The sequence below is a fragment of the Somniosus microcephalus genome, chromosome 22 (genome assembly GCF_052327205.1).
Source record: "Somniosus microcephalus isolate GS21.2 chromosome 22, FLI_Smic_1.0, whole genome shotgun sequence".
Taxonomy (NCBI): Eukaryota; Metazoa; Chordata; class Chondrichthyes; order Squaliformes; family Somniosidae; genus Somniosus; species Somniosus microcephalus.
The window spans coordinates 46,741,864-46,763,526 of NC_141008.1; the positions used below are offsets into that span (position 1 = coordinate 46,741,864).

General features: G+C 50.2%; 1 protein-coding gene across 2 annotated transcripts in view; it reads right to left on the reverse strand.

Annotated features, from left to right (window-relative positions):
- Positions 1 to 97: 97 nt before the first annotated feature.
- Positions 98 to 21,663, reverse strand: part of pigs (phosphatidylinositol glycan anchor biosynthesis, class S) — a 52,937-nt gene continuing 31,371 nt past the window's right edge. The window contains exons 8-11 of one of the 2 annotated variants that reach the window (XM_085964610.1): positions 15,025 to 15,170; positions 6,135 to 6,235; positions 2,662 to 2,872; positions 98 to 1,113 (exon numbers count right to left, since the gene is read on the reverse strand). In XM_085964610.1, coding sequence (XP_085820736.1) covers positions 850 to 1,113; positions 2,662 to 2,872; positions 6,135 to 6,235; positions 15,025 to 15,170 — 722 coding nt within the window. In that variant the 3' untranslated portion in view covers positions 98 to 849. The remainder of the gene's footprint in view (positions 1,114 to 2,661; positions 2,873 to 6,134; positions 6,236 to 15,024; positions 15,171 to 21,663) is intronic. The other variant, XM_085964611.1, reaches the window with a different exon arrangement.

The window sequence follows — 21,663 nt, forward strand, 5'->3', positions numbered from 1 at the left end:
GGGGGGCAGGGGGCAATGGGGAAGAGAAAAGACCGATACCGCAAGAAGAGAGAGAGGGGGAGAGAGACCACCAGAATAACCAGATAGGAGGAAACAATTTAATCTCCAATATCCTGCCCTTTTTTTAATTGGTTTGTGAACATTTCAGCAAATGGGTGAAAAGATACAGAAACGATGTAGGAGGCTTCACCAAGAAATAATTTTACACAAGGGACAGAAGGAAAAGCAGTAGAAACACATGAGTTCTGACATACCTCCGCGTCTAGTACCCTCTTGCACTTGCTTTATGAAGGTGGGGCCACTGTGTCCGGCGTGCATACAACGCAGGCACGAGCACTGCCCGAGAAACAGAACACGCATAGCGCAGACACCACAGTGAGCATAAGGGTTCAGGTCCCTGATGGTCTGTGGGCACAGAAGCGTCCCGTGTAACAAGACATGGAAATCAGAAGGAGCTATCCCTGTTCTGTGCTGATTTGGTCGATCTCTCCCTCGGTACCAGCTATGACTGGCACCAACACCCTGAGCTTTGGCCGGGGGTTTGGGGGAAGAGAGATTTGTAGACATTATGAGTGTACAGGATACGATTTGGCTGTGACACTTCCTGTAGCTGTGTAGCCCACCAGAATCGTACATTAAGAATGTCTGAGGTTACAGAGGGCTGCAAGCACCTGTAGAACTCTATCCTACCATGATTCTATTGCATTCAGGAGAGGGGACAACGCCTCCCAATAAATTAAATCGAACAAAATCTAAAACATTTATAAACCTTTGAGCCCCATCATCCAACATCCTTTCATAATTGAGATGTCGCGAGTCCGTGAGGATTAGTTCCTCAGCGCCTCCTCCTCAATCCGCCTTCCTTCTCCACCGGAGGTTCTTGGCAGCCTTCAGCAAGGAGAGCACAATGGGGACACACATCGGGAGGAACAAGGGGATGTAAATGGCAAACTTCTGATCGTCCGGGAAATACAGGAGGTGGAGGAGCGACGGATCGAAGAAAGCTCTCTCGGATGAGGTGATGGCCTCCTTGCTGGCCTGGAACGCCGGCAGCAGCCTCCCGGCCTCCAGCTCATCGAGTGATTGCTGAACAGAAGCCACAGCACTGTATACCTGCGAGGGGAGAGAGCGTCTTGGTTAAAGGAACGGAAAGACAAGCAAACTAGAGACCGTGTTAATAGGAGAGGAAAAAGAGGTGCTAACACAAACTACTCTCATTACCATACAGCACAGAAGGAGGCCATTTGGCCCATCGTGCCTGTGCCGGCTCTTTGAAAGATCTATCCAATTAGTCCCACTCTCCTGCCTTTCACTATAGCCCTGCAAATTTTTCCTTTTCAAGTATTTATCTAATTCCCTTTTGAAAGTTACCATTGAATCTGCTTCCACCGCCCTTTCAGGCAGCGCGTTCCAGTTCACAACAACTCGCTACATCAAAAAAATTCTCATCTCCCCTCTGGTTCTTTTGCCAATTACCTTCAATCTGTGTCCTCTGGTTACCGACCCTCCTGCCACTGGAAACAGTTTCTCCTTATTGACTCTATTCTCCCCCCGGGGTTATGCTGACCCCTGGCTGAAACAGGATCGGTAACACTCGGGTATGAAAAATCAGCTCCTGTTTCTATCCCCATCTCTCCTGACTCGAGCTGGGATACTGTTCCGAAGGGTTCCCAGCTCTCCAGCGCCCTGCCCAAGGGGCCAATCTCCATGGCATGGCTTCTGCCCCCATCGACATTCGGCAAAGCCCTGCTCAAAATGTGGACGCAGGCGAGAGTGCAAAGCCCCTCCGCGGTAAGTTTTACCTAGGATTACACAGGATATACGGCACAGAAACAGGCCACTCGGCCCAACCAGTCCATGCCGGCGTTTATGCTCCACTCGAGCCTCCTCCCATCTTTCCTCATCTAACTCCATCAGCATAACCCTCTTTTCCCTTCTCCCGCATATGCCTGTCTAGCCTCCCCTTAAATGTATCTATACTATTCGCTTCAACCACTCCCTGTGGTAGCGAGTTCCACATTCTCACCACTCTTTGGGTAAAGAAGTTTCTTCTGAATTCCCTATTGGATTTCTTGGTGACTATCTTATATTGATGGCCTCTAGTTCTGCTCTTCCCCACAAGTGGAAACATTCTCTCTGTATCTACTCTATCAAAACCTTTCATAATTTTAAAGACCTCTATTAGGTCACCCCTCAGCCTTCTTTTTTCAAGAGAAAAGAGACCCAGCCTGTTCATCCTTTCCTGATATGTATACCTTCGCATTTCTGGTATCATCCTTGTAAATCTTCTCTGCACCCTCTCCAGTGCCTCTATATCCTTTTTATAATATGGCGACCAGAACTGTACGCAGTACTCCAAGTGTGGTCTAACCAAGGTTCGATACAGGTTTAGCGTAACTTCCCTACTTTTCAATTCTATCCCTCTAGAAATAAACCCTAGTGCTTGGTTTGCTTTTCTAATGGCCTTGTTAACCTGTGTCGCAACTTTTAGTGAGTTGTGTATTTGTACTCCGAGATCCCTCAGCTGTTCCAACTTATTTACTGCCACAGGAACAGTCGATACTCGGGCATGGTACCGCAGGGTGATAGGCACCTGTGGAACTGCACTTCTGCAAAGGATCTTAAAAAAAAGGAAATTTGTTTAGCTTCCACCAGGCCCACCTCTGAGGCGATGTTGTCGTTAATCACGATGTTTCCAATTTCGTCGAGGAGCTGGGCCAGGGAGGTCAGTGTGTTTGTTGCCGTGGCGATGTTCTCCACCGTCCTCACCCAGAGCAGGCGGTCAGTCTCCCAGTCAGTGACAATCATGTTCCCGGGACTTTGGACAAGAGACTCAGGAGGGGGCTGCACCTTCTGTATACCCAGCAGCAACCTGCCCGGGGGGGTGGGGGGAGAGAGAGGGGGGTGGGGGGAGAGAGAGAGAGGGGGGGGGGGGAGAGAGAGAGAGAGAGAGAGAGGTAGAGAAAGGGGGGAGAGAGAGGGAGAGAGAGAGGGGGGAGAGAGAGAGGGGGAGGAGAGAGAGAGAGCAAACAAATCAAATTAGTCATCTCTGTGCAGCAGGTCTGGAAACCCTGCAGTTCAGACAGTCGTGCACCAGGTTCAAACCCAGACCTCACGGACACTCGCACAGCCTCAGCCTCTGCCCCTGGTGGTGAGACTGCCAGGTTACCCGGGGGTGGGGGAGAGGCAGTCCCTGTTTTAATAACTCACCCAGAATGAGTGCTTGTGTGTTACTTTATTTTACTGGTGGGATATTGGGCAAGTTTCCCTTTTTTAATTTTATATTTTTACCCCCTTACATACAATGTACTCAGAAACAGGCCATTCATAGAAACATAGAAGATAGGAGCAGGAGTAGGCCATTCGGCCCTTCAAGCCTGCTCCGCCATTCAATGAGATCATGGCTGATCATCCAAATTCAGTACCCGGTCCCTGCCTTCTCCCCATACCCCTTGATCCCTTTAGACTCAAGAAATATATCCAACTCTTTCTTGAATATATTTAATGAACTGGCCTCCACCGCCCTCTGTGGCAGAGAATTCCACAGGTTCACCACTCTCTGGGTGAAGAAATTCCTCCTCATTTCAGTCCTAAATGGCTTACCCCTTATCCTTAGACTATGACCCCTGGTTCTGGACTCCCCGGCCATCAGAAACATCCTTTCTGCATCTAGTCTGTCCAGACCTGACAGAATTTTATAGGTTTCGATGAGATCCCCTCTCAATCTTCTAAACTCCAGTGAGTATAAGCCCAATTGACACAATCTCTCCTCGTACGTCATTCCTGCCATCCCAGGTATCAGCCTGGTGAATCTTCGCTGCACTCCCTCCATGGCAAGAACGTTCTTCCTCAGGTAAGGTGACCAAAACTGCACACAATACTCAAGGTGCGGTCTCACCAAGGCCCTGTACAACTGCAGCAAGACATCCTTGTTCTTGTACTCGAACCCTCTTGCTACGAAGGCCAACTGCTCCGTGCTGGTGTTTATGCTCCACACTAGCCTCCTCCCACCCCTCTTCATCTCGCCCCATCTCCATGTCCTTCTATTCCTTTCTCCCTCCTGTGTTTATCTAGCTTCCCCTTAAATGTATCTATACTATTCACTTCAACCACTCCCTGTGGTAGCGAGTTCCACATTCTCACCACTCTCTGGGTAAAGAAGTTTCTCCTGAATTCCCGATTGGATTTATTAGTGACTATCTTATATTTATGACAAATTTGCTTAAGCTGAACTGTACAGTGCAAAGCCCCAGCGTCCTAAGAACATAAAAATTAGGAGCAGGAGTCGGCCATACGGCTCCTCGAGCCTGCTCCGCCATTCAATAAGATCATGGCTGATCATCGACCTCAACTCCACTTTCCCGCCCGATCTCCATATCCCTTGATTCCCCTAGAGTCCCACTAGTTACAGCCTGCCAACCTGAAAAAGATCCATTTATTCCTACTCTCTGTTTTCTGTCCGTTAACCAATCCTCTATCCATGCTACTATATTACCCCCAACTCCATGAGCCCTAATCTTGTGTAACAACCTTATGTGGCACCTTATCAAATGCCTTTTGGAAATCCAAATATACTACATCCACTGGTTCCCCTTTATCTACCCTGCTAGTTACATTCTCATTACGTCCTATTTGTCCCAGAGCTGAGCTTCAAACCCTATCTGTCACCAGGACTGCTCATCCTTGTCGTTTGTCTGCCTGGCCTCACGCCCGGAGCTGAGGGAGCAGGCACAAGGGCCATACTGCTCTAACTGTCAGAGGCACTACCGACTCCCCCAGTGAATCTCCTTCCCCCTGCTGGAGACACAGCGCTGTCTCCTTGCTTGATGTAGCCACTCCTTTTAACAAGCTGCTGCTGGTTGTGGATCTGGAATATTCACGATTATATCGGCACTTAAAATCCAGTTGGCAGCAAAACTGCTGATATAGTGAACCTACCACTGACTATGAGCAAATAGCAATCAGCTGCCAGCATTTTTAAAGTGGACGGAGCAAGCAGGCTGTGGCCAGGTGATCCAGCCGGACTTGGTTAAACAGGCAGTCCACGGGACAAGTGAGACAGGTTAACCATTCTGCACCTGGGTTGTAGAAGAACACCAAGACTGCGTGCTTCTGGAAAAATAACATTCCAATTTGTATTTTCAGTAAATAATCTAGGCTAGTGGCTCTCCTGTGGCGCACTACTCTCATGGCTCCTCTCTGTCATAACATCAGTCCACTTACCATCAAGCTCATCCTGCAGCAACAGTTTGAGGAGTTTTAGGTGTCAGCTGTGGCTCAGTGGGCAGCACACTTGCCTCTGAGTCAGATGGTTGTGGGTTCAAGTCCCACTCCAGGGACTTCAGCACAAAATCTAGGCTGACACTCCCAGTGCAGTACTGAGGGAGCGCCGCACTGTCGGAGGGTCAGTACTGAGGGAGCGCCGCACTGTCGGAGGGTCAGTACTGAGGGAGCGCCGCACTGTCGGAGGGTCAGTACTGAGGGAGCGCCGCACTGTCGGAGGGTCAGTACTGAGGGAGCGCCGCACTGTCGGAGGGTCAGTACTGAGGGAGCGCTGCACTGTCGGAGGGGCAGTACTGAGGGAGCGCTGCACTGTCGGAGGGGCAGGACTGAGGGAGCGCCGCACTGTCGGAGGGGCAGTACTGAGGGAGCGCCGCACTGTCGGAGGAGCAGTACTGAGGGAATGCTGCACCGTCGGAGGGGCAGTACTGAGGGAGCGCCGCACTGTCGGAGGGGCAGTACTGAGGGAATGCTGCACCGTCGGAGGGGCAGTACTGAGGGAGCGCCGCATTGTCGGAGGTGCCATCTGTCGGATGAGACTTTAAACCGAGGCCCCGTCTGCTCCCTCAGATGGATGTAAAAGATCCCACGGCCACTATTCGAAGAAGAGCAGGGGAGTTCTCCCCGGTGTCCTGGCCAATATTTATCCCTCAACCCAAATCACTAAAACAGATTATCTGGTCATTATCACAATGCTGTTTGTGGGAGCTTGCTGTGCGCAAATTGGCTGCCGCCTTTCCTATATTACAACAGTGACTACACTTCAAAAGTACTTAATTGTGTGAAAAGCACTTTGGGACATCCTGAGGTTGTGAAAGGCGCTACAGAAAGGCAAGTTCTTTCTTTTCTCTTACCGCAGTTGAGCCAGGAACACCTCCATCACTCGAGCCATGTTCACCGTGACCGAGACTGGGAGCAGGGTCTCGTTCAGCTGCTGGTGATCCACGTTGTAAATCTGATCAGGACACAAGGTCAACGTGTTAATGAGAGATAAACACTTCAGAACCTTCTGATTAACGTCCCGAGAAATGGAATTACTGTTGATTACCCCCTAAATTACAGCAGCGACCTTTGTAAATTTATATAATGTAGCTAATATAATTGCATACTGTGTATAAAGAATTAAAGAACTTGCGTTTATATAACGCCTTTCACTACCTCTACAGCCAGTGAAGTACTTTTTGAAGTGCAGTCACTGTTGTAATGTAGGAAACGCAGCAGCCAATTTGTGCACAGCAAGGTCCCACAAACAGCGATGAGATAATGACCAGATAATCTGTTTTAATGACGCTGGTTGAGGGATAAATATTGGCCTCAGGACACTGGGGAGAACTCCCCTGCTCTTCTTCAAAATCGTCCCTCAACCAACATCACTAAAATAGATTGTTGGGTCATTATCTCATTGCAGTCTGTGGGACTTTATTGTGCGCTTATTGGCTGCCGTGTTTCCTACTTGACAACCGTGACCGCACTTCAAAAGAAAAAGTGCTTCATTGGCTGTAAAGAGCTTTGGGACGTCCTGAGGTCGTGAAAGGTGCTGTAGAAAGGCAAGTCTTTCTTCTTTTTACCCAGCCATTTGCTCAGGCTGAACCATACGGTGCCAAACCTCAGCATCCTCTTCATCCCAGAGCTGAGCTTCAAACACTACATCCTAGCCGTCAGCAGGACCGCTCATTCTGCACCATTGCCTGCCTCTGCCCCATGCCCAACCCCATCAACAGTGAAACCTTTAGCCACACTTTTGCCACCTCTAGATTCCATTTCTCCAACACCTTCCTTGCTGGCCTCTGATCCTCATCCCTCCATAAACTCCTGTGTTCAAAACTCCGCTGCCTGTATCCCGCCCCGTGCTAAGTCCAGCCCACCCGTCACTCCCATCTGGCCATGGAGGCACAGTAAAGGCAAAGGGAAGTGGGTGGGACTATGGGGCACTGTCGCTGCATCACCAGCGTCCAGAGGACTAAAAGATATTATAAGTAACAGATAACACTGGGTCCGTCTGATTTCCTGGGCTGGTTACAATCGCCTGAGGGGGTCGAAGAGGAATTTTCCAGAGTATTTTTTCCTTGCTGGCCCTGGGACTTTTCTCCTTTTTTTTTGCCTCTCCCAGGAGATTACAAGGCGGGGGGCGGTGGGGGTTGTGAGTGTTTAGTCACGATGCTCCGGCCATCATGAGTGTAGACCAGCTGGTCTTTTCCTGCCTGTCATTTTAATTTAATTTTCAAATCTCTCCACGGCCTCGCCCCTCCCTATCTCTGTAACCTCCTTCAGCCCCACAACCCCCCCGAGATCTCTGCGCTCCTCTAATTCTGGCCTCTTGAGCATCCCCCGATTTTAATCGCTCCACCATTGGCAGCCGTGCCTTCAGCTGTCAGGGCCCAAAGCTCTGGAATTCCCTCCCTGAATCTCTCCACCTCTCTTTCCTCCTTTAAGATGCTCCTTAAAACCGACCTCATTTCTGCCCTAATACCTCGTTGTGTGGCTTAGTCTCTTGGGACGTTTTACTACGTTAAAGGCACTATATAAATGCAAGTTATTGTTGTTGTAAGTTCGTATGCTTTTTACAGCTTAAAACCGACAATTGGGTAACAATGTTATCGCAACAAGGAAGGAAGTTTGGCACAAAGCGGATGTCTCAAGGTTTGTAATATATTACAGAAGGAGAGATACATTTTTAATTTCCTTTGTTCCAGTTTATCTTCAAAGGATTTTTGAAAGTATCTCAAGATAGCTTGGTCTTAAGTCAGCGGTCACTGGAGTTGGGGGTGGGGCACAGGCCGTGTGGCCGGTCAGCAGCTCGCCACCACATCAGATTAATCAGGGATACAAAAGCAAAATACTGCGGGTGCTGGAAATCTGAAATAAAAACAGAAAATGCTGGAAATACTCAGCAGGTCAGGCAGCCTCTGTGGAGAGAGAAACAGAGTTAACGTTTCAGGTCGATGACCCTTCGTCAGAACTGGAAAAAGCTGGAGATGGAACAGGTTTTTAAGCGAGTGCAGGGGCCGGGAGAGGGGGGAGGGGAGGAAAAACAAAAGGGAAGGTCTGTGATAGGCTGGAAGGCAGGAGAGATTAAGAGATGGTGCGAGGCAAAAGGAGATGGTAATGGGACAAGTTAAGAAACAAAAGATGGCTCTAGATGAAGTGTAAATGGCAGAAGAAAGACAGCTGCCATGTGGGAGAGAGAAGAAAAAAATATATAATAAATAAAATAAATGGAAAAAAATAGGGGCCGAGGTTATGGTCTGAAGTTGTTGAACTCTATGTTGAGTCCAGAAGGCTGTAAAGTGCCTAATCGAAAGATGAGGTGCTGTTCCTCGAGTTTACGCTGAGCTTCATTGGAACAGTGTAAGAGGCCGAGGACAGTGAAGTCTGAGTGGGAGTGAAGCGGAGAATTAAAGTGACAGGCGACCGGAAGCTCGGGGTCACCCTTACGGACTGAACGGAGGTGTTCCGCAAAGCGGTCACCCAATCTGCGTTTGGTCTCCCCAATGTAGAGGAGACCGCATTGTGAGCAGCGAATACAGTATACTAGATTGCAAGAAGTACAAGTAAATCGCTGTTTCACCTGGAAGGGGTGTTTGGGGCCCTGGACAGTGGGAAGGGTGGAGGTAAAAGGGCATGTGTTGCATCTCCTGCGCTTGCACGGGAAGGTGCCGGGCGAAGGGGAAGGGGTGTTGGGGGTGATAGAGGAGTGGACCAGGGTGTTGCGGAGGGAGCGGTCCCTTCGGAATGCTGAAAGGGGAGGTGAGAGGAAGATGTGTTTGGTGGTGGGATCACACTGGAGGTGGCGGAAATGGCGGAGGATGATCCGTTGAATATGGAGGCTGGTGGGGTGAAAGGTGAGGACAAGGGGAACCCTATCGTGGTTCCAGGAGGGAGGGGAAGGGGTGAGAGCAGAAGTGAGGGAAATAGAATGGGCACGGTCAAGGGCCGTGTCAACCACGGTTGAGGAAAAAGGAAGACATGTCGGAAGCTGGTAAGGAAGGTGGCATCGTCGGAGCAGGTGCGGCGGAGACGGAGAAACTGGGAGAATGGAATAGAGTCCTTACAGGAACCGGGGTGGGAGGAAGTGTAGTCCAGGCAGCTGTGGGAGTCAGTGGGCTTGTAGTGAATGTTTGTCAATAGCCTATTCCCAGAGATGGAGACAGAGAAGTCGAGGAAGGGAAGGGAAGAGTCGGAGATGGACCATGTGAAGGTGAGGGAAAGGTGGAAATTGGAAGCAAAGTGAATGAAATTTTCTAGTTCAGGGCGAGAGCAGGAAACGGCACCAATACAGTCATCAATGTACCGGAAAAAGAGATGAGGGAGGGTACCTGAGTAGGACTGGAACAAGGAATGTTCCACATAGCCCACGAAAAGGCAGGCATAGATGGGACCCATGCGGGTTCCCATAGCAACACCTTTAATTTGGAGGAAGTGAGTGGAGTCAAAGGAGAAGTTGTTCAATGTGAGAACAAGTTCAGCCAGGCGGAGGAGGGTGGTGGTGGATGGGGACTGGTTGGGCCTCTGTTCAAGGAAGAAGCAGAGCGCCCTCAGGCCATCCTCGTGGGGGATGGAATTGTAGAGGGATTGGACGTCCATAGTGAAAAGGAGACGGTTGGGGCCAGGAAACTGTTAAAGTGACGGAGGGCGTCGGAAGAGTCGCGGATGTAGGTGGGAAGAGACTGGACAAGGGGAGAAAAAAAGAGTTGAGATAGGAAGAGATACATTCCGTGGGGCAAGAACAGGCTGAAACGATGGGTCTACCAGGGCAGTCCTGTTTGTGGATCTTGGGAAGGAGGTAGAAGCGGGCTGTGCGGGGTTGGGGAATTATGAGGTTGGCGGCCGTGGAGGGAAGATCTCCAGAGGAGATGAGGTCAGTGACGGTCTTGGAAACGGTGGCTTGATGTTCGGTAGTGGGGTCATGGTCCAGGTGGAGGTAGGAGGAGGTGTCGGAGAGTTGGCGTTCAGGTAGAGGTCAGTTCGCCAAACAACAACAGCACCACCCTTGTCAGCAGGTTTAATGACAATGTTGGGGTTGGATCTGAGAGAATGGAGTGCTGCAAGTTCAGAGGGAGGTAGGTTGGAGTGAGTGAGGGGAGCAGAGAAATTGAGACTATTCAGGGACCTTGTTTCAGGGCCAGTTTCTAGGAGCATTAGCACAAGAGAAGTGATTTTGCATTTTTCCATATCCACGAGGCGTTATAATTGCTGTGAATGTCTGCTTGGTGGGAATAGTGGCTTGTGTGCTAAGCCACAGTCTGATGGTATTTGTTCTTCCCCCTTCCAAAGACAAGGAAACCACAAGGTTAGCGCGCGGTACTTATATAACAGTCCATGGCTCGGGGAAATGCTGAGGTTATGAGTTCGAGCCTCACCTAGAGCAGCTAATACTTTTTTCTGGGCAGCACGGTGGCATAGTGGTTAGCACTGTTGCCTCACAGCGCCAGGGACCTGGGTTCGAATCCGGTCTCGGGTGACCGTCTGTGTGGAGTTTACACATTCTCCCCGTGTTTGCGTGGGTTTCCTCCGGGTGCTCCGGTTTCCTCCCACAGTCCAGAGATGTGCGGGTTAGGTTGATTAGCTATGATAAATTGACCCTTAGTGTTAGGGGGATTAAATACGTGGGGTTACGGGGATAGGGTGGGATATGTGTTGGTGTAGGGGTTACGAGGATCGGGTGGGATATGTGTCGGTGCAGGCTCGATGGGCCGAAATGGCCTCTATCTGCACTGTGGGGTTTCTGTGATTTCTGTGAAGGTGCCACGTGATATACTCAGTAAGCCGAAATACAGTCACAATGGTTTTCTGTCCCACCCCCTAGGCCTGCCACGATTACCTAGCTATTGGGTAAGTAAAGGTTCACTCCGGTTTGTAAGGAACAAGAGGCCACTCATAGGAGCGGTCTAACCCAAGGAAAATATCCAATGTTAACAGTAACGGGTTCTACAGTTTTGACGTCCTGGCAAGCTGTGAGTCGCAGAAAGACATATTGTGGCGACGCTGTTTTCAACGCAGTGAGGAGTCCTTCTTGCTGCACCCCCACTCTCACGGCATTGAAATTAAAGTAGGGCAGTGTATTTGCAGCGCAGGAGAAACTAGAAAGGAAAGGTCAAAGAAGCAATACAAATAAAGACAGAAACAGGCAGAGAAAGAGACACATAGGCAGAGATAGAGAGAGAGAGAGACAGGCAGAGAGAGAGAGACACAGGCAGAGAGAGAGAGACACAGGCAGAGAGAGAGACACACACAGGCAGAGAGAGACACAGGCAGAGAGAGAGACACACAGGCAGAGAGAGAGAGAGAGAGACACAGGCAGAGAGAGAGACACAGGCAGAGAGAGACACACACAGGCAGAGAGAGAGACACACAGGCAGAGAGAGAGACACACAGGCAGAGAGAGACAGACACAGGCAGAGAGAGAGACACAGGCAGAGAGAGAGAGAGAGAGAGACAGGCAGAGAGAGAGAGACAGGCAGAGAGAGAGAGAGACAGGCAGAGAGAGAGAGAGAGACAGGCAGAGAGAGAGAGAGACAGGCAGAGAGAGAGAGAGACAGGCAGAGAGAGAGAGAGAGAGAGACAGACACAGGCAGAGAGAGAGAGAGAGAGAGAGACAGGCAGAGAGAGAGAGACAGGCAGAGAGAGAGAGACACAGACAGAGAGACAGACACAGGCAGAGAGAGAGAGAGAGAGAGAGAAAGACACAGGCAGAGAGAGAGAGACACAGGCAGAGAGAGACACAGGCAGAGAGAGAGAGAGAGACAGGCAGAGAGAGAGAGAGACAGGCAGAGAGAGAGAGAGACAGGCAGAGAGAGAGAGAGACAGACACAGGCAGAGAGAGACAGGCAGAGAGAGAGAGAGAGAGAGAGACAGGCAGAGAGAGAGAGACAGGCAGAGAGAGAGAGACACAGACAGAGAGACAGACACAGGCAGAGAGAGAGAGAGAGAGAGAGAAAGACACAGGCAGAGAGAGAGAGACACAGGCAGAGAGAGACACAGGCAGAGAGAGAGAGACACAGGCAGAGAGAGAGAGACACAGGCAGAGAGAGAGAGACACAGGCAGAGAGAGAGACACACAGGCAGAGAGAGAGAGACACAGGCAGAGAGAGAGAGACACAGGCAGAGAGAGAGACACAGGCAGAGAGAGAGAGACACAGGCAGAGAGAGAGAGACACAGGCAGAGAGAGAGAGACACAGGCAGAGAGAGAGAGACACAGGCAGAGAGAGAGAGACACAGGCAGAGAGAGAGAGACACAGGCAGAGAGAGAGAGAGACACAGGCAGAGAGAGAGAGACACAGGCAGAGAGAGAGAGAGACACAGGCAGAGAGAGAGACACACAGGCAGAGAGAGAGACACACAGGCAGAGAGAGAGAGACACAGGCAGAGAGAGAGAGACACAGGCAGAGAGAGAGAGACACAGGCAGAGTGACGGAGAATGGACCCGACAGAGAGTGCGCACTTTACAGTAATGTTCTTCCACCCCAGTTATTTCAAAAAAACAAAATAAGGGAACAATTTTTTCTATTGTTTATTTTGGTGTGCCTTGTGATATTACAGCATGAAATGTATAAAACAACTTTGTTATAAATTCAGTAATATTCAATTTGTTACAAATGCAGTGAGTGAAACGCTGGATATGGTTGTTATGAAACCTGCCTATGTGGAATCCTCTTCAGAAAAACAGGAAATTAAACCTTGTGCTATTTTCAGCAGTGATGCAGAGAGAGACTGGCACAGGGGAGTGGCTGAGGAACACTGTTGCCATGGATACTGTTGCTAGCACGACTGGCAACAGGTGTTGCTATGGATGCTGCCCCGAGGTTGCAATCTGGGAAGCCAGGGCTGCGGTGGAGCTCTTGCGACGAATGCATTCCTCTGGAGGTGCAGCTGCAGTCACGCACATGCTCATTAGCAACATTTGCTGTCACCTTCAGTGGCAATGCTATGGAGACCATTGCTAAAAAATGCTGCAGCTACGGGAAAGAGGTCGCTCGGGAAGGCGGTAGCCCTGCAAAGGGATACTGCTGCTCGCGGAGGAAGCTGTGTGAACAGCTAACTCATTCAACTCCAAATTTCTCAGAAAACATTGGCAAAGGATGGTCCAGTTAGTAAAGGCACCAACCACACACCAGAACTTCCCAGGATCAATCTCTGGTCTGTGCCAAGTTAACCGGCCTCAACTGCAGTAACGAGAGGTGGGGAAGCCACATTTGGTCGTTGCTCTGCTGAGCTAGGAAGAAGGCGGGGGAAGAGACTCAGCTCATTATTCACTGCTGCCAGCTGCAATGTGTCGCTGTGGACATCAGGCGAGGACTGAATTTGGGCTCGGCTGTGATGACCTTCAAGGTCAAATAACCTGCTGACATTAAGACTCGAGGTGCGTGAAGAACAGCCAGTACCAGAGGCCAGCTGCCCCCCGCCCCCAGAAAGATTTTGTTCCCTCAAGCGAGGAGGAGAGAAAACAGAGTTTAGATCCCACACACTCGTCACTAGCCCCCCGGGGGATGGGGTAGTGGGTGTCCTGCTCCCAGGCCTCCATCAATGATTCAGCATCTAGTGAGTGTACGAGTGTGAGACAACAGGCCATGGCAACTTATTGTCCAAACCGTCCCTCACTAGCAGGATGCCCGATATCCGATCTCAGTACGTGGCCATACCAACATACAGTGCCACCTCCTTGGCTGGTAATTCAGTCAGTGCTGTAAAGTGTCAAAAGGATCGCCCTATGATTTCACGGTACATTTAGGCGTGGGGGAGGTGAAGGGGGATGGGGAGGGACATGAAGGGAGGAGAAACAGATAAAAAGGAAGTAGAGTTGGGGGGGGGGGCGGGGAGAGAAAGAGAAGGTGGAGAATTTATTTATTTATTTATTTATTTTGTAAAAACAGCTCCCTCTTAGATATGCCCCCATACACTATGCTCCACAATTTGGAGTTCAGCCTGTGAGTATATTACTTTACACAGAGGCTGGGTTGAGTGGCAAGTGTGGATTTGCTGTGACAGTTCAAATAGGGAGTGGACAAGTGTCTTGCTGTGGCTAATATCACTGCCTACAGAAGGTAGGTGGGACTTTGGTTAGTATCCCATGGTCACTGCCACCACTAGTTTTGATCGCCTTAGTGGGTCAGAAAGGAATTTCCCTGATTTTTTTCCACTGAATTGACCGAGGGGTTTCTATCTGGCTTTTACCTCTCCCAGGAGGTTACATGACTACCAGTGGAAGAGGCACTGGGGCTCACAATGTTTTTCTGTGTCGATGGATCAGCCGGTCTTTTCCTGTCTGTCTTTTTGTATGTTTCGTAGTTCTCCCTCCCGCTGCACCTCACCTCCGCTTAATGACGGGTCCAGCTAAGATCAGGGAGTTATATGGAATGGGGAACCAGGAGCAAACTTACCTGGTCACCCAGGATGTGAGCACATAATCTAGGCTGATACCCATTGCAGCACTGAGGGTGAGCAGCATTCCCAGAGGTGCCATCCATCAGATGAGACCTTTGACTCAGATCAGTCTGACTGTTTTGGCAAGTCAGTGAATGTTAAAGTCCTGTGGCACTAACCAACATTCCTCCCTCAATGAACACCATCAAAAACAGCTCATTCATCTCAATGCTGTGTGCAGAATGGGTGCTGCATTCGCCTACATAGGAACGGTTATTGCACTTTAGAATAATTCCGAGTATGTGAAACACCATGAGCCTGTTGGAGAAGAGCTCTATACGCAGGAGAATTTCTTTCTTTAAAGGTTATTGCTCTGACCTTACCATGATTCCTCCCCATCGGGAGCTGTGAAAGGCATTGGATTCAACGGGCGATCCATTGCGGTCACGGATGTACAGAGGAGAGTGAGAATATTCAGGAACGTAGAGAAGGAAATTTAAAACTGGGTAGCTTGAAGCAACACTGGACCCTGGCAACGAACAGAAAGAAGAGTTAAGTCGAGCTTCATTTGCGCTTGGCAGCTTCCCCGCCCGCACCAACAACTCCAGCCTCCTCTAGAAGTATAGCGTGCATCCCAGGCACAGAGCCTTTTATGCTCATCATTTGCAGTTCTTTTCCCCTGATAAACGCCTGAATTTTAACATTCAGGGGACACTTTGAGAGTCCTGTGGGATTTGGTTCAATGCACCTCTCGTAAAGAAAGCTGGCGTCTACTGCAGTCAGTTGTATTTCTTCATCTCCCATCTAGTACACAATCAAAAGGGAGGAAAGGAACAAAAGGGAAGGAAGGACGCATGGAAAGAGAGAGAAATAGAGAAGGAAAGAAAGTAAGAAGGAAAGAAAGACGGAAAAGAAAAGAAAGAACTTGCATTTATATCCCACCTTTCATGACCTCAGGCCGCCTCAAAGCGCTTTACAGCCAATGTGGTACTTTGGAAGTGTAGACACTGTTTAATGTAGAAAACGCGGCAGCCAATTTGCGCACAGCAAGAGCCCGCAAACAGCAATGAAATAAATTACCAGATCATCAGTTATTTAGGTGTTGGTTGAGGGATAAATATTGGCCAGGACTCCCCTGATCATCTTCGAAATAGTGCCATGGGATCTTTTACATCCACCTGAGAGGGCAGACCGGGCCTCAGTTTAACGTCACATTGGAAAGACATCACCTCTGACAGTGCAGCACTCCCTCAGTACTGCATTGTAGGGTCAGCCTAGATTTTGTGCTCAAGTCTCTGGAGTGGGGACTTGAAACCACAACCTTCTGACTCAGACACGAGAGTGCTACCGTTTTGCCAAGTCTAGTTATACCGTTAATAATTTTAGAACGAAATGTACTAAAAAGTGATATTTAGGAGTACTGGGTGACAGGAGGTTAGACACTGGCTTTTCACCTTCAAGATTTGGGTTCAAATCCACCTCAGGAATATACAACAGCAATTTTCACCTGAAATTAAATACATGAAAACTGAGATTTCCAGGAACATTTAAATAAACTATCAAAATCAAAGAACCATCACAGTGCTCCAATTACTGTCCCGTCTGAGTACAAACCAGCCTCCTATTCTCGCTCGTTGATGGGTAGAACGCACATTGTGTCAGGGTGCCATTTGTACCAAAATCCCTCTATACTAGCCCATCAAATACCAAGTCAGGTTAGATACAGAGTAAAGCTCCCTCTACACTGTCCCATCAAACACTCCCAGGGCAGGTACAGCACGGGTTAGATACAGAGTAAAGCTCCCTCTACACTGTCCCATCAAACACTCCCAGGGCAGGTACAGCATGGGATAGATACAGAGTAAAGCTCCCTCTACACTGTCCCATCAAACACTCCCAGGGCAGGTACAGCACGGGTTAGATACAGAGTAAAGCTCCCTCTGCATTTCCTCTTAAGATGCCTCAGCACCAACCCCTACGGCACCAGTATTCCCACATCTGCCATCCTGTGACGTTTGTAAGTCTGCCAGTTTACCAAGTCAGTGACGCCTGTCATTTCAATTCACCGCCCCATGCCCACTCAGACCTCACCATCCTTGGCCTCTTGCATTGTTCCACGGAAGCTCAGCGTAAGCTCGAGGAACAGCACCTCATCTTCCGATTAGGCACTTTACAGCCTTCCGGACTCAATATCGAGTTCAACAATTTCAGATCATAACCTCTGCCCCTATTATATTTTTATATATTTTTTATCCATACCTTTGGTTTGTGCCTTTTCCTTTTTTTTTCTCTCCCACATGGCAGCTGTCTCTCATTCTGCCAGCGCATTTCACACCTCATCTAGAGCCATCCTTTGTCTCTTTACCTGTCCTATTACCATCTCGTCTCGCCTTGAATATCTCTTAATGTCTCTTCACCTCTCAGACCTTCCCTTTTGTTCTTTCATCCCCTCCCCCGAACTTGCTTCTTAATCTGTTTCTATTCCTGCTTTATTTTCCTCAGTCCTGACGAAGGGTTTCGACCTGAAACGTTGACTCTATTTCTCTCTCCACAGATGTTGCCTGGCCTGCTGAGTTTTTCCAGCGTTTTCTGTTGTTATTTCAGTGACAACTACTCTCAGTTTTGTGGCCCATGCCCACTAAAAACTGGACTGAGAGGATCCAGTCCAGTGTGAATCATTCCCCATCTTCCTATAGCCTCGGCCCTCACGTCCCATCAATACCACAACTCACGGCTGTGAGCCACGGCTCACTGTATGGAAAAATACGTAAGCTCCAACTTCAAGAGAACAGGATGCGAACAGAGTACAATGCACTTAGGAGCTGGCATCTCTGTACTTACACAACAAACACTGAAACACAAGCTTCAGGAATTAAACATTTCCCTACATTACAACAGTGACCACATGTGAAAAGTACCTCATTGGTTGTAAAGTGTTTTGGGACGTCCTGAGGCTGTGAAAGGGGCTATAGAAATGCAAGTTCTCTCGTTCGTAAAATAAACCGCAAATTCCCAGCGGTCGGTTTCTTTCAGCAACGTTGATGCGGACTCCAGATTCCAATGATACCGTCTTACACACAAACCCACTCATTCCCAACTCCAATCTATTTATTCATGAGCTAATATCTAGAATTCAGAGGATTTATATCCACAAAGCCACCAGCAATGTGCAGTAACCAGATAGCAAATGCTGCACAGAGTAGGTTCTGTGCCAATGAGCAAGCTTATCTGGAGGTGGCTGCAGCATCAACAGCTTCACCCACCAGGCTCTTCTCTATTTCTGGGATATACATATATCCCATGCCACATAATTCCCATTTATACAGCATTTTAACATAGCAAAACAGCCCCCCAAAGTGCTTCACAATTAGGGTTCAGACCCTAGTGGAACAGGAGGTAGGATTACAGGAGGCAATCAAAAGCACTGTCTGCGAAATAGGTCTTAAGGAGGCTTTTGCGCTGTAGGGAGTTTGAGGAGGGAAGTCCAGAGTTGGGGCAAGGCAGCTGAAGGCCGTGCTATCGATGTTAGAGCAGAGGGAGAGGAACATGCAGTAGACCAGACTTGTAAGAGTGCAGGATGAAGGCTGCAAATATAGAGATGGAGGCTGTTGCAGAGGTTGGGATAAACAAGACTATGGAGGGAATTGAAGGGCAAGGAATTTGAAATTAGTGAGCCGAGGGATGGGGAGCCAATAGTGCTCAGCTCAGTGGAGAGAGAAATGGAGTTAACGTTTCAGAAAGGTAATCGGCCAGAAACATTAACTCTGTTTCTCTCTCGCTCCACAGATGCTGCCTGACCTGCTGAGTATTTCCAGCATTTCCTGTTTTTACTTCAGATTTCCAGCATCCGCAGTATTTGCTTTTGTGCTCAGCAGGGATTGGGACGATTTTTGAGTAGAACGTAGTGTGGAACAGGATGCAGGCAGCAGAGTTCTGGATGAATTGGAATTGATCCAAGCTCAGGATGTAGAAGAGGAGAATGTTGGAAAAGTCTAATCCAGAAGTGACAAAGGCATGGATGGGGGTTTCAGCAACAGCGAGCTGGGGGGAGGGGGGGGGGGGGGGAGGGGGGAGGGATAGGGGCAATACTGATGTACTTACGGTTCTTGCCATTCACCTCCACGTTCAGTGGCTTGATCCCTGCCAAAGCCCTCATGATTTCTCACCCTCGCCACTTCACCTGGTACAACACACACCCAGGAGAAATGGCGGGGGTGGGACATCATGAGGGCTTTGGCAGGGTTCAAGGCATTGAACGTGGAGGCAAGTTAGCCATTTAGTAGGTAGATGGAGGCAGCAGATGGAGAAACCAGGGGTGCGTGTGGGGTGGGGGGGGAAAGAGTTCAAAGCTGGAGGATGATGGGGGAGGAATTGGGGGCAAACATAGGGATGTGGGTAACGAGGGAAATCGAGACATGGCCAACTATGGTTTGGGCAATGATAAATGCATGAGGGATGTGGAGGCCAGATGTAATGGAGAAGTCGAGAGGTAGCAATGGGTGGGAAGGCGGACATGTAGGGTGATGATTACGAGGATAGAAAAATCAGAGAAGTTGGGGAGCAGGATAAATTTAGGTGCAGGCTGAAATAACCAGCGATGAGTCATTGCTCTGTGTAAAGACTGTGAGGAAAATAGGGAGGAAATTTCAGTGAGGAAGTCACCAGGGGACTCTGGAGGGCAGTAGACAGTGAGGACCTTGAAAGAGAGACAGAAGGGCTGGGGGGGCAAAGAGTGAGGTGCTAAAACATGGAGAAGCAGCAGGAGGGGTTGAGCGGCCTCCTCCTGTTCCTATGTTCCCAAGTATTTTCAGGATCAGAGACGTGAGCAGGAGCATGCGCATGCCTGCTGCTCCCAGCCTAGCTCCCAGGGGCAGTCACAGCAAACGTCACACGCATCAGTGAGCAGATTCAAACAGGAGCTGGAATTATGCACAACATGTAGCTCAAGATTTTCCTTTTGTTTTAAAACAGCACTTGCTTAAAATTAAAATGCTGGACACGTGTCCAGGCAGCAAGCAGACTTTACACAAGTGTGTGAGAGATGTGAGCCTGTTTATTCCATACAGGCTATTCACCTCCATCGAATTCAATGATACTAAATTTCTGACTTTACTAACCCACTTTCTTTGTTAATTCAGCCACCTAATTGGGTCTGTGTTCCAGCCATATTTCTCTGTATACGTGCGTGAGGTGCATGTGTTTCCACCCCAGTTATCCCTCCTCCCCACCTCCCTGGGCCACACATCGACTGTAACTGAGCTGCACCCCAGACCGCAACCATCGCTGTGAGGAGTCAGCTATCGGAATGAAGCCGTGTCTCTGCAGTGCCAGGCTCTCTGCCTGGTGCCTCTCCACAACAGCACGGCTCAGCACCAGAACTCGGCACAGTTAGATAGGGGGGGAAATGAGTAGGGAGAGCAGGCAGTGCCCTGTACCGGAGTAGAGAGAGCAGGCTGTGCCCCGTACCAGAAGAGAGAGAGCAGGCAGTGCCCTGTACCAGAGTAGGGAGAGCAGGCAGTGCCCTGTACCGGAGAAGGGAGAGCAGGCAGTGCCCTGTACCGGAGAAGGGAGAGCAGGCAGTGCCCTGTACCAGAGTAGAGAGAGCAGGCAGTGCCCTGTACCAGAGTAGGGAGAGCAGGCTGTGCCCTGTACCAGAGTAGGGAGAGCAGGCAGTGCCCTGTACCAGAGTAGAGAGAGCAGGCAGTGCCCTGTACCGGAGTAGAGAGAGAGCAGGCAGTGCCCTGTACCGGAGTAGAGAGAGCAGGCAGTGCCCTGTACCGGAGTAGAGAGAGCAGGCAGTGCCCTGTACTGGAGTAGAGAGAGAGCAGGCAGTGCCCTGTACCAGAGTAGAGAGAGCAGGCAGTGCCCTGTACCAGAGTAGGGAGAGCAGGCAGTGCCCTGTACCAGAGTAGAGAGAGCAGGCAGTGCCCTGTACCAGAGTAGAGAGAGCAGGCAGTGCCCTGTACCAGAGTAGAGAGAGCAGGCAGTGCCCTGTACCAGAGTAGAGAGAGCAGGCAGTGCCCTGTACCAGAGTAGGGAGAGCTGGCAGTGCCCTGTACCAGAGTAGAGAGGGCTGGCTGTGCCCTGTACCAGAGTAGAGAGAGCAGGCAGTGCCCTGTACCAGAGTAGAGAGAGCAGGCAGTGCCCTGTACCAGAGTAGAGAGAGCAGGCAGTGCCCTGTACCGGAGTAGGGAGAGCAGGCTGTGCCCTGTACCAGAGTAGAGAGAGCAGGCAGTGCCCTGTACCGGAGTAGGGAGAGCAGGCAGTGCCCTGTACCAGAGCAGAGAGAGCAGGCAGTGCCCTGTACCAGAGCAGAGAGAGCAGGCAGTGCCCTGTACCGGAGTAGGGAGAGCAGGCTGTGCCCTGTACCGGGGTAGAGAGAGCAGGCAGTGCCCTGTACCAGAGTAGGGAGAGCAGGCAGTGCCCTGTACCAGAGCAGAGAGAGCAGGCAGTGCCCTGTACCGGAGTAGGGAGAGCAGGCAGTGCCCTGTACCGGGGTAGAGAGAGCAGGCAGTGCCCTGTACCAGAGTAGGGAGAGCAGGCAGTGCCCTGTACCAGAGTAGAGAGAGCAGGCAGTGCCCTGTACCAGAGTAGGGAGAGCTGGCAGTGCCCTGTACCGGAGTAGAGAGAGCAGGCAGTGCCCTGTACCGGAGTAGAGAGAGCAGGCAGTGCCCTGTACCAGAGTAGAGAGAGCAGGCAGTGCCCTGTACCGGAGTAGAGAGAGCAGGCAGTGCCCTGTACCAGAGTAGAGAGAGCAGGCAGTGCCCTGTACCAGAGTAGGGAGAGCAGGCAGTGCCCTGTACCGGAGTAGAGAGAGCAGGCAGTGCCCTGTACCAGAGTAGGGAGAGCAGGCAGTGCCCTGTACCGGAGTAGGGAGAGCAGGCAGTGCCCTGTACCGGAGTAGGGAGAGCAGGCAGTGCCCTGTACCGGAGTAGAGAGAGCAGTCAGTGCCCTGTACCGGAGTAGAGAGAGCAGGCAGTGCCCTGTACCGGAGAAGGGAGAGCAGGCAGTGCCCTGTACCG